The sequence below is a fragment of the Hyalella azteca genome, unplaced genomic scaffold (genome assembly GCF_000764305.2).
Source record: "Hyalella azteca isolate HAZT.00-mixed unplaced genomic scaffold, Hazt_2.0.2 contig6125, whole genome shotgun sequence".
NCBI lineage: Eukaryota > Metazoa > Arthropoda > Malacostraca > Amphipoda > Hyalellidae > Hyalella > Hyalella azteca.
Window position 1 is genome coordinate 2,401 of NW_025936293.1, and position 12,680 is coordinate 15,080.

Genomic DNA, 12,680 nt, shown 5'->3' on the forward strand with positions numbered 1-12,680 from the left:
CTTGTTTGTTTGTCTGCTACAAATCTTATAATCGATATTTAACGCACTTCTACCTGTCCAATCGATCTGAATTTGGCTCACTGGCGTAAAGTCGGAGACAATACATGAACCAATTGACAGAATAAATAATTTAAGAAATTTAAAAAAAATCATATATTAAGAAAATTATAAAAATAATTTTTTTATATGCTTAAAACAAAAAAAAATCAATTCAATTTACATTAGTATATTCGGAGACACTGGCCTATTTAACAATTTCGATTTAAAAAGTGATTTTTAAACGCGTATTATTAACCGTAGATTCTGATTTATTTTACGAGGTATAGTACTTATTCTTGGCAGGTTGATTTATTTCAAATTAGAATATTCGCATCAAATAACCGTCCATTCGATAGACTTGGAGTGCAGTTTCAGTGTATGAATTATATAGATAACATTCTCACATAGATCACCACGTAATGAGCTTCAACTTCATAACTTAAATCTAAATATTCAAATTATTAATTAATGGCATCCGCACTTAACTCACTGAACATATAACTGCGCAAACATGAACTTAATGAACGTTATCAGCACACAATATGATTGGTTGTCTGAAGAAATAAAATCAATCAAGTTCACTGAATTATAGAATGCTAATGTACACCGATTGAATTGAAAAAAGCAGATCGTCCAAATTCACTGTTTGCTATTAAAACTGTAAAATTATCTAGTTAGATAAAATTCAAACGTATTAATTGACTTGCGGACTCAAGTGGAGTTTTGAGTTCAACTTCCACATCTGAAACCTCATAATGGCATTAGTGACTCATACACACAATATACAGTATGTATTACTACCTAATATAATACCCAGGTCTCTTATAAAAATGAGACCGGGGAACCACAACAACAACCTAATATAATAATAGGTAAGCTGACAGCAGCATGTTATTGCGAGTGTACGAGGGTGGCTGTCAGTTATTCCAATCTCGATTTTTGAACCATTATAATATATATTTTATATTCATCTTATTCAGTATCAATTATTAGTGTTGTTCCAGGCTTGAATATAATATAAACCTTGATTTAGTCGTGAAGATAAAACCTTCCAAAAACATATCCAGTTAAAACGAGTACAAGAAAAATTCTAATAAAATGTTTAGAAATTGAACACCAAAATCATAATTACAAATTCCCATGGTTATAGTTGATGGTATCCTTGAGAAACAACGAAAATAGTCTGTATGCAAAATCTTTTGAATGGAATTTATTGGGCAGGAGGCCTTTCCAAAATCATGTTTGGGGACGGAACGTCGAATAGTTTTTCTTTACTCTAAAGTCTAGACAATAAGTGAATGCATTGGTATCCAAGAAAAGAAGTAAATTTGTTACGTGCTGGAATTGCATGCAGGATACTGGATGAAGACCTTGTTCCTCAGCATCATAATCACGTAACCAGACAACCCGAAAAAAACGAAATCAAACACAACACCCGCAACAAAGAAGAAATAGCTCTTGATTGTGAACCGCTTATAAATAGCAGTATATTTTTTCTCCGCTTCTTCGTTGTCCTCCCAAGCGTTGCAGGGAAATTTGTTGAAGCTTTTGTCCGTTGAAGTGTAGCAAACCTTGGTCGCTACGTCCCCACCAGTCAAGTTTTCTCGAGTTGAGTACACGGGCGTGATAATGTTCGTGTTGAAGAAAGGTCCTTCGTTTGTTGATCTCAAGCTTTCTATTTCTTTTCCTCCAATGTCAGACTTGACGCCACCTTTCGCCGGGCCCGCGGGCTCCACAACAGACTGTAAAGCTAATTCATTTATCTTTGCCAGGTCTTTAGCTTTTCGATCTTTGAAGGCAATGAGCCAGCGGTACACGCCCAGGTGATTGAGGCAAACGAAAAACATCCTCAATATCCCGTAAAAGAAATAAATATCGACGAATTTCGGGGCCGCCGAGATGGGGATGACGACGCAGATTTGCGAGTACAGGCCAGCTTCGACGATGAGGCAGGCGAGCGTCACGGCGATGCGATCTCTGCGGTCACATGGGCTCTGCATTACTTTAAATGCCTGAGAAATCATTGCTTAAAGATATAACAGGTAGTTTTCATTTCTATTGTAGTTAGGCTTCGTCCATTTTATTTCAATTTTGTACCATTCATATGGCCTCAGGTTAATTTTCTCCTCGAATAAAAAATTCAATTTTCAGTCAACATATAAACAATCACTTAACCACTGCCATTTATTTATATGAATAAATAATCCAAATCTAAAAATAACTATTTTACGCTCAAGATGAGATAGTTTTGAGCCAAGATTTTACGCGATGTAACGACGTAAATGCTCATCTCAGTCGTAGGCGTATTCATGTCTACAAAAGTAGTATCTGTCGTAGGGAAGATATATACTCGGAAGTTCATATGTGCCCTGATGATCAAATTTCGAGCTAATATGTTATAGTTACTGGAAATTCTCAAATGCATAGAAGAGCGTAGTGATGCCGATGACGGTGATGACCACGACCGGCATGAAGATGCTTAGCACGAAGCCTCCGTAGAGGCTCTCCAGCAGCACCTGCTTCACAAGCACGACTGTTCACCTCCATAACGACATCGAGTAACGTTAGTTAAGCGAATGATGAGACTCAAAGACGCAAATAAGACAATTTTTGTACAAATATCTTCTACAATGGGAGCGGGCAAGAAAAGTCACGCTTTCTATAAAATGTTTGATACACTCCTGGTACAGAAACGTTTAAGACCATGAGATGCAGTTTGAAATGAGAGAAACGGAATTGAAGCAAAAATTTTGCTGAAAGATATTAGAATACAATAATGACATGGATAAAAAATAAATAGGCGGTTTACAATGACTCCGTCCAGTGATTTTACATGCATGAAGATGGCCATGTCGATCGAGTAACGTGACACACGAATTGATCTAAGCCATCCAGTGATAGGTTTGACTTAATATGCGCGGCAATGGTGGGTGCACGAATGTAACCGAGTGTGACCTACGAATTAACCTATGCCTTCAAGTCTTCGTTTTGCCTGTTATCGTACAGTGATGGTGATGGTGCGTGGCGTGGAGCTGTTCGGTGCCTGGAAGCAGCTGTGATGCACCATGAACAGTGACATCCTCTGCTCCTTCAGCTCCAGCTGAGTTGCCTGTGTAAGTGAGACGACATCGGGGGATGAGATTTTGTATATACGTATTTTTATCCGTATATATCCTCATATGAAATCATGTAGCCTCATACCCTAACAAAATTTAAAGTCGTGGGCATGCAGCTCTGGATTAAGGAACGCTTAGGACTCGGGGAGCATGGTCCATCAGCTTCCCTATGTCGGATTTTTGGTCTACATTCCGGTCCCCGAATCAGACAGCTACAAGCATGGTTGAACTAATACAAGGTTGACCCACGAGCAGATGCGCCTTGCGGATGTTATTTGTTATTCCACCCGTGATGTCACCCTGGTCGATGTGACGTTCAAACTGATTCAAATTGAATTGTAACACCCTTTTTGCTTAAAATAAGACTAGTTGCAGTAAATACATTTTTTGGAGCCATTTTAATGAGGTCAATTTTTTTCATGGGTGAACTAAAACAAGATTGTCCGTACTTCAGCAGCGCTTTGCGGATGTCATTTGTTACTCCAACTGTGACGTCACAGTGGCTCTTGTGACATCACCTCGTGATGTCACACTGATTTGTAACACGGGTTTTGCTTGAAATAAGACTAGTTGCATACAGTAAATAAATATTCTTGTGCCATTTCGATGCGGTCTATTTTTTTAATGTTTTCAAAGATGACATAAAACAATGCGTTGATCTACACCATTTACATTTTGTGCCCCCAGTGACGTCACTCTAGAGATGCGCGAAATGATGACGGCGAAAAATCGTCATCACCGTGGGTCAACCTTATATTAGTTCAACCATAGTTCCAGAATAAGGACCAGGCGCTTAGTAGCCATACAAGCGCCTGGTCCTTATTCTGCCAACTCTGGCCCTACTCTCAGGAGACTATAATAAAAGTCGGCAAGGAGGTTGTGGCTTGTTGCTGATTGCCATCAGTTGGCCAACCAGACCCAGAATAACTCTACGCGAACATAGCAACTCTGGGCGGAGGCTGAAGCATACCCCGAATTTTGTTAGGGTATATCTTCATATTACGGGTGATTTGCAAAATTGGTATATTTAGTATGAGCCTGATTTTTTCCCGAAAATTAGCGACGAACTCCTGGCTACAATGGCAATTAGAATGTTATCTCATTCGGATGGCTTATAATTCTTTGCAGTGCAGCTGATCAAGTTCTAAGCATTTTATCCCTTACGCATTTCCAGAGAGGGAATTACTAACCGTAGGGGAAATGCAAGATTCAGCTAACATTGTAGTGTATTGGGATATAAAGAAGATCCCATTTCTTAGCGCGATTGAAAAGTTACCAATTTTACTGAAGTTTAGAATATACCCCTGACCCAGTAGAACGTGCAACGATATGGCGAAAACTTGTTACTTTAATACCCGTTACTCATCATAGTTTGTGCCTAATCAATGGCAGCATGAATTTTAATCAGCATGATTAAACGTGCCAGCATGACGATCGTCATAGCCTGGATCAATAACTCATCATTGCACCAGATCATTGCGTTTCACGATATGAACAACAATTCTTATACATATTGCCCCACACCTCGTATACATATTGCCCCACAACTCGAATGCATAAGGCCGCACAACTGCCCATCAAAACTCACGGACACGTTGAAGTATGGACCATTGTCACTCTGGTCATCCAGGGTGATATTGAACATGCAGGGATGCACGCCAAAAGGGTAGATCGCCAGGTCGAAGTCACAGAGCAGAGTGAAGGCAGTGATCTCAATGTGGACAATCTCGGCTTTGTATTGGCGCTCTAAGGTTGATAAAGTTACTCATGGAGTTACAAATACACTGGTTGTGACTACTGTGGTCGTTATAAGATCAAACGATTAAATTTTTGCACATGGTCTGACTGTAAAAATAAGTCTCATGAAAAGCGTTACTTGTTTTTTCAAAATCATTATTTCATTGAAAAATGACGCGATGCATGTGTATGATTGGAACAAATTTTCAAGTCTATCTTATCTGCTTTCAAACCTATTTTTTTAACTAAGTTACCGGCTAGTGTAGCATCAAGTTTTTCCAGCAAATCATATTACTGCCGCTAGTAGGTTTTTATGCACATATCAGTCACTAACAGTGTTGAAGAACATTAGGTACCCTCTATTATGCCATGGTATGTTACTGTTAGCCAGTGACTAGAGCTAATTCCATATTAACGACGGATGAATAAACACAATTGCTTGACCGATAATAATTGGATGCGACCGATAATTATTGTTTCAGTAGGATTGTTGACTCACTCCTCTGGGTCTTGTAGGTCTTGATGGTTGTAGTGTTGCCTCGTGCTGCCATGAGCCTCGAGATGCTGTTGTTCCCCTGGTAGTAATCCCTTTCGTCCTCAAATACCAAAGTTTCGAAGTGGTATTTCGGGTACCATATGTCTTCTGAAATGATATTCCTCTCCAATTCTTCCTGAAGTTGGACGAATTCAATCCTTTCGTCTTTCCAAGAAGTTTTGATCTGCGAAATGTTAATTTTTCAACGACACGCAAAGAAATTTTTGTTAATTCAAATGAGCTCAGTGTGCATGCATGGAGCGAGTGTGTCATGGAGCTCCGTTTTCACGATATTGACGTGTTGGCAGATAATTACGGAACAAAGTAGAACACTGTACTTCTTGCTCGTCTCTATAAACTGAACAGCAGAGTGAGGTCACTTGCTTCCGACGTTATCTACTTTTAATTCATTACATAAATAAGTATGCTATTGCCTTAACTATTCGATTAATTGTCTCTTATTTCATCAGACGATATTAAACCAATATTTAGGACAATTAAATGCATTAATTAATCCCTGAACCCTTTAAATACTGCAAATTTCGTATGTTTTGTAACATCCTCAGCCCTTACAAATGTCTCACTGCTAGTTTCATGTCCCATCTCAATGACTTTTTCACTCACATATATTTTGATCTTGATGCGACCGTTACCAATCTCCACATCGGAAACGGAACTGATGTTAACACCAAGTTTGATAGGGAGTGTTGTGTTACTAGCGCGCGTGTTGTCGTAATTCTCTACCGGGTAGATGTTCGGCTTGCAGTTCTCGTCCTCGAAGTCGGGGCACTGCTGCAGCCCGTCGCAATGCTGGTCCAGAGGGATACACGAGCCGTTGTTGCACGTGAACTCTTCCTGTAAGCAAGATGTATGAAATAATCTTATGATCTTATTATGAGTTCTGGGTGTGTTGACCCTACTTTCACCACGCTGGTTCCCCGCTCTCAAACCATTCTCTTCGATGCAGGGTTCGAGCCCAGGCCTTCATTGTCCAAGCTGCGCGAATTTTCTGAGAAATTGGCGCATCAGTGTAACTCAGATTTTAGACAATACTCGTACGAAAGACCATACGGTGCTCCAACTTTTTTTAATAATGGGACCAATATTTTGATATTTGGTTGATGGCATTCTGTTCTTACTGAGTATTTTGAAAACTAATTTTGTTTGAAGACCACTTAAACAATAAAGTCGTATGTCTCGACGGACGGTGGGGCAATATGCTGACCAGTAATTCGACACTAAATTTTGCAGGAGCCAATAGACCTTTAGCATATGTGAGACAAATTAGGGAAAAAATTACGGATAGAGGTTCAATTTATAACTGAATTAGCTTAAATCAAAATAAAATGTATAAATAATAGTAAGAAATGTAACGTACGTATGATGCTATTTTATCATTAATTCAAAATAGACCTTACACACACGATATGATAATTGATACAACACAGCGTTGGCTCACTCACAAATGACACAATCACGAATATATCACAATGCAGGCACCAATACGACTCAATCACAGTAATAACACAATGTGTCATTAGTCCCATTACCGCATCACACAACTTTTAATACAAATCATTATTTATACATTTTATCTTGATATTAGCAAATTCAGTTATAAATTTAACCTCTATCCGTAAATTTTTTCCTAATTTGTCTCACATATGCTAAAGGTCTATTGGCTCCTGCAAAATTTAGTGTCGAATTATTGGGAAACATATTGCCCCACCATCCGTCGAGACATACGAACTTATAGTTTAAGTGGTCTTCAAACAAAATTAGTTTTCAAAATACTCAGTAAGAACAGAATGCCATCAAACAAATATCAAAATATTAGTTTCAATATTAATCATTTAACATACCTCAGCACACGCTGAGATGACAATCGGCTGATCATCATTCGGAGCACCCGGCCTGTGGGACCGAAACAATCCCATAGGAACATCCAGTGCTTGCTCGGGTTTGCGTGCAGAGAACAGCAGTTTACCGGTCTTATTGACCTGATACTCGGTGTTCTCGCTGTTTAGGGCGATGGAATCCCGGTACCGGCTACGGTACAGACTCTGTAGACCGTCTCTATCCAAGTAAAACTTGCCAAAAGTGTCCATTTTTTCACCAAGCGCGGAAAATGTAGCGTTCTCCGGAATCTACGTGATGATGAAAGATGCATTGCACATATGATTGATTTTCAGATTAATTCAAAATTTAGAAAGAAATCAACTACACAATGAAGCGAAACGTATAGATATCAAATGTAGACGGAAGTACGGCTAGAGTAGCTCTTTCGCATTGGATTTAAAATAAAGATAACAGATTTTGGTCGAAATTAAGCAGAAATGTCGTATACCTTCTTATAAGCGTTCTAATTAAGAATTAATTTAATTCGCTCGATAACAAAAAAACTTAACTAATCATTACAGATAGTTCGCGGTGTGCCATTATCTTCATCGATCATTAGTATGATAAAAGTTTGAATAATTTAAGGCAACTGTTGGTTTGGATTCAATATTACGAAATAGCGACAGTACAAATTCCACGTTCGAAGTTCCAGTAAACTATATTTATTCGTTCACGTTGTCTAAGATGGAAATTTTGCTACAAAATCTAAATCGGTATAAGTATTTGTCGTTTTAACATAAAAATTAAACAATCGCGTTTCCTTTATACCATCGTATTTAAACAAATAGTCTAATTAATTTTAATTAAACTAAATGTATTATGCTTTATACCTTTGTATTTAAACTAATTGTAAGGTTATAATAGTATAATTGAGTTATTCAAATAAAGAGGTCGGCAAAAAAAGGCGGTGAACGACCAACGGAATATTGAACGGGCAGCCAAATTGATGTGAACGAGCAACGGAGTTTCACGACTTAAAATAGCCTTAATAGGATTCAGATCTGCTGTTTCATTCGATAAGTTTTTTAATTTGTTTACCTCATTTGAAACACCCCTCTAACCAAATTGAAAATAAACAGTCATGACCAATAGAAAGGAAGTACATCCTTTGTTTTAGAAATACCTCGTTTGAATGCTCATACATTAATTAACATATAGGTGGTCAAATGCTCACCTCGCACACTAGTAGCTTCGACATTGTGTTGTTGCAGGCTAACTCCATCTGCCTGTCTTTGCTATTGTCGTACTGCACGGCAAGGTAGCAGATGTTGTTCTGGGACTTGTTTTTAAGCCAAAATTGGAAGTCGGATCGTTTCACCATCAGCTACAGACACAATAAAATTAGTCAGTAAGACCAATCACTGATTTACAGGCAACGTTTTATTTTCTCTTGTTTAGCTGCAGTTCATGAGCGTTTTGAAATGATGTGAAGTTGAATAACTTTTCGTGGAGTAGAGTTACATGGAATCGTATGAAGTAACAATTATTTGTACACAAAATTTTTACAAATTGTGGATGATGACATTATAACGATCATCAATAGTAATATATTTATCTATAAACTGTATACATTCAGTTCTTTCCGTTCAGCATTCGTTAAGACTTCTCACAGCGTCCCATATGCTCTTCATTTCGGTGTGGTTGGCAGATGGTAAAACGCCTGAGAACTTCTTGCACCAACTGGCAGCCTCGTCGTAAGTGAAGCCACCTGTGCCTAGATAGTGCAGCACCGAGGTTGGGGCGGCGCACGGGTCCAGGTCCAACACTTTTACACTGGGTTCAGGAAAAAGCAGCGAGATACATTTGAAATTTCATAAAATTGTTAATATAGGCTCTATTGAAATTGTTTCATTTTATATCTAGTTTGTTGAAGAGGTAGAAGTGTTAAAGAGGTAGTAGTTTTTTCTTTCAATCTGTTATTGATGTACTCGTTATCAAATATTTGATACTGAAAGACCCAAAACTCACGCGGGCTCGGGCTGCGCGGGCGAGCTGCTGTATGAAGAGTTCAGCGGCGCCCAGGGGCCGTTGTTGGTCGCTGGGTCCAGCTTCACGTCGCGGGTCAAAACAATTTTTGGGTCGAGCAAATTTCGCGTTTCCTGCCACGCCAACCCTGCCACGACGTTATCCGTGGGGGGAGGCAGGCACTGTGCAAGCTGTGTTACCTGATGGCGAGGATTGCATTTTGCTTCTAAATGGCAATCATGGCATAATCATGCAATATGAACGAGTAAACTGCCATTTGCATGGGAAAGCCTCAACTCGAAAAGCCATGACTTGTATATTATCCCGAAGACATATTTTCCTAACACTTCTCTTCACTTATCAAAACACTAGACGAAAGCGTGTTGGAAATTTTAATCTTATTTTTGTTTTAGAATTAATTTTTACTTAACGTGATAAAGAAATTACCGCGTTAGTTGCGTAGGTGACAAATTATATATATCATTCAATATTTTACGCCCTTTTGCAGTGTGGCGACCGATTAAATTTTTCCAAGCAAGGGTTTATCACCTTGCGCCATGGTTAATGAGGATAAAAAGGGGGAAATTATTCTTACGAATTATTCCGCACCTATTTATATTGAATTTACATACCTCCTCAAGGAAAATTTGTCTAGGGAGTACCACGGGGACGGAAACTTGTACTCCGCAGTCCATGTCACTGCTGGATTTGACTTCGTAATTGGAGCAGAACGAGAACACATATTTTTCTGTCTGTGGTATGGAGATCAGGTGAATATTTACCATGCCATTTTGTTATTTTCAAGTTTCAGTAACCGATTACTCTATGGTTAAGACATATATATTATGACTCATACATTTACATGCAAAACTAGGAAATTAATCATTTTATTTGCACTTAGAATACACCTTCTCGTCGTATTTTTACAAGCAACATGGGTCACCAACCTTCTCCATCGGACTAGGCGAGTTATTGATCATCGTCGTACGTTTTTCCACGCCGTTTATGTAGACTTTACTGCCACCAAAAACTGATACGCACAAGTGCACCCACTCGCGCATTTTTACTTCAAAGTCCAGTACCATGTACATCAATGATTTTCCTTCACTGAAGTACAACTCTTGAGACGCGACTGGAATAAGAAAAATCATTTCACATCAAAATTAGGCGCTACTATTTTGAAGGCCCAGAGCGTAGCGTGAGAAAATTACCAAAATGAAAAAAATTGAGCTTTTCATTCGGCAGAAGAAAAGAGAATAATTTTTAGTTTTAATATTCTTGATCATTGTTCAATGAGTCGAACGATGTTCTTTGTTAACGATCTAAAATCAGATCGGCAAAAGGCTTTTTAATATATAGCGACATTAAGTCGTTGGATTAAGGTAATTATTACTTAATATTACATTAAGTAATAGGATGGATTTGCCACACTTAAACTTTTGAAATTACTTAAGTATAGGAATTTTGTATTATAGAAACAACTCGGAAAATCTTGGGAAATATTTATGTTAAACTCTTTGGATAGTTATAGATGATGAATTAAATTCCAGCGTTACTAATCCACTGTAATGTGCACACCTTAATTGCAGGGAAAGATTTCGAGGCATGCTCAAAATTGCCCATGCATCAAATTTTTCGATTAATTTTCATAGGTAATCAGTGCCAAAATGTGTAATGAGACTATGTTGCGTCACAACCACTTTCACACCCAACGCCGCACAGTCGCTGAATAATGGTAAGAGCAACATTTTTACGTTACTCCAGCGCAATAGATCTCCGGCGAAATATGTAGATCTCGAATTTCTGAAGCGCTAAAAAACCTTGTACTACTAAAAAACCTAGTACTACTAAAAACCATGGTACTACTAAAAAACCTAGTACAAAAAACCTACTATATGTAGTTTATGTACTACTCATACGTGACACTGTGCTGGGGGTGACAGAGAAAAATTTGGTTTCAGCGCGGAAGACTGAGAGCAGTTCTCACCGACGACGATGCTCAGGGGGTAAAGGAAGAGGATGTTGGATGCCTCGTCTCCCAGGAAGAGCAGCTTGAAGTGCAGGCAGTAGGAGACTGTGGTCAGGTTGGTAGGCAGCGAGAAATTCGTGGCCAACTGCAAGTAGTTTATCTTCTCCCTCTCGCTGATGGCGAACCCCGGTGCTCCTGTAATTGTTTTTTTCTCGTTTACTTTGTATGATATATATTTAAACATAATTTATGCAACATTTATTATTTATCGCAAAATTCTCATTGCCTTTTAGCAAATGAGGAGCTACAAATAATATAGAATCTAAACAATAAAATTATTATTTGCGTAAAAATCATAAGTAAATTAAATTATAAATTTTATAAATTTAACATATACAAAATAATAAAATTAGATTGGCTCTCTATTCATCTACTCCAAAGATTGGTGAGTCTCAGCGTGAGCGTTATTATTTTGAATTGACAGGTACTTTTGAATATTCATTCCATTTCAATTTTTAGTATATAATAGTTGCTCTACTGTCAGAAATCTAAAAAATCTAAAGTATTTAAATTTGAATTTGTCACCATGAACGAGCTGGCGAAGCGTCGTGCATGCCAGTACAGCTACTAGCAAGAGCCAGGCAGCACGCCGTCCTGCCATGTTAGCGCTGCCGTATCTCAAATACAACGGTACCTGGGAGAACCGCTTACGCCGTCCATATACAACCGTACCTGAAAGATATTAATAATTGTTTGAGAACGACTTGCAAAGACGATTGAATTATAAGGAAACTTTACACATGCATTTAATGCATAATGCAAGGTTGGTGCATGAATATAAGGTGCGCAGAGAATTAAATGCAAATAATATCCTGAATAATCAACCGGTATAAATTTAATAATATACCAAGGTGGGAAAAATAACTTCCTTGCACGTGGTATGTATGGTGAAAAGATTTCTCGACGACAATTTTTTAATTGGAAGAAGCTTTTAATTATTAATTAACTGAATAAAAAGCGTAGAAAGCCTTCAGTTCCCGTAGACGAGTTCAAAACTCCTCTGTAATGCAGCTTCTGCACTGCTGTTTGATTTACAAGTGTCACTTAGCGGCGTGGTTCTTAACCTGCCTGTATGGCTACCCATTCTTACATTCCCTTCTGTTTGTTGTTCCTATGATCTATCAATAGTTGCCGTCGGTTGTCAAGCTCATTATGACTAACAGCTCATTATGACTGACATTATGCCCTCATAATTCATCTGTCCTTAGTTTCTTGCACTCAGTTATGAATTACAATTTTCATTTATCGTATACAATCCTGAAACGGGTATGGAGTACATGAGATGAAAAAATTCTACAGATGAATCTATTAACTTCTCCATTCAAATCATATCACGAATATCTTGCTCCATTATTATGGC

The 12,680-nt window shown here is 38.2% G+C and overlaps 2 protein-coding genes across 2 annotated transcripts; both read right to left on the bottom strand.

Moving 5' to 3' along the window:
• Positions 1-1,199: 1,199 nt before the first annotated feature.
• On the bottom strand, positions 1,200-2,511 carry LOC125177973. Its single transcript, XM_047880737.1, has 2 exons — positions 2,446-2,511; positions 1,200-2,016 (listed from the first exon to the last, which is right to left on the bottom strand). The coding sequence occupies exons 1-2, from the start codon at positions 2,508-2,510 to the stop codon at positions 1,371-1,373; spliced, it is 711 nt and encodes a 236-aa protein (XP_047736693.1). The 5' UTR covers position 2,511; the 3' UTR covers positions 1,200-1,370.
• A 523-nt stretch (positions 2,512-3,034) lies between these two features.
• Positions 3,035-11,921, bottom strand: LOC125177972. Its single transcript, XM_047880736.1, has 12 exons — positions 11,846-11,921; positions 11,279-11,455; positions 10,239-10,423; positions 9,924-10,043; positions 9,295-9,491; positions 8,937-9,099; positions 8,501-8,650; positions 7,290-7,574; positions 6,052-6,282; positions 5,392-5,611; positions 4,744-4,901; positions 3,035-3,148 (listed from the first exon to the last, which is right to left on the bottom strand). Exons 1-12 carry the CDS (start codon positions 11,919-11,921, stop codon positions 3,035-3,037), a joined length of 2,076 nt encoding a protein of 691 aa, XP_047736692.1.
• Between the last annotated feature and the right edge of the window lie 759 nt (positions 11,922-12,680).

What these genes read in the sequence shown, in the direction of transcription:
- LOC125177973 (XM_047880737.1), bottom strand. Translation starts at nt 2,510, where the DNA reads ATGCCGGTCGTGGTCATCACCGTCATCGGCATCACTACGCTCTTCTAT. An exon ending in TATGCATTTGAGAATTTCCA is followed by an intron (nt 2,017 to 2,445) that starts GTAACTATAACA and finishes ATGTGACCGCAG; the next exon opens with AGATCGCATCGCCGTGACGC.
- LOC125177972 (XM_047880736.1), bottom strand. Translation starts at nt 11,921, where the DNA reads ATGGCAGGACGGCGTGCTGCCTGGCTCTTGCTAGTAGCTGTACTGGCA. An exon ending in GACCTACAAGACCCAGAGGA is followed by an intron (nt 4,902 to 5,391) that starts GTGAGTCAACAA and finishes TATCAACCTTAG; the next exon opens with AGCGCCAATACAAAGCCGAG. An exon ending in GTCCATACTTCAACGTGTCC is followed by an intron (nt 3,149 to 4,743) that starts GTGAGTTTTGAT and finishes TCACTTACACAG; the next exon opens with GCAACTCAGCTGGAGCTGAA.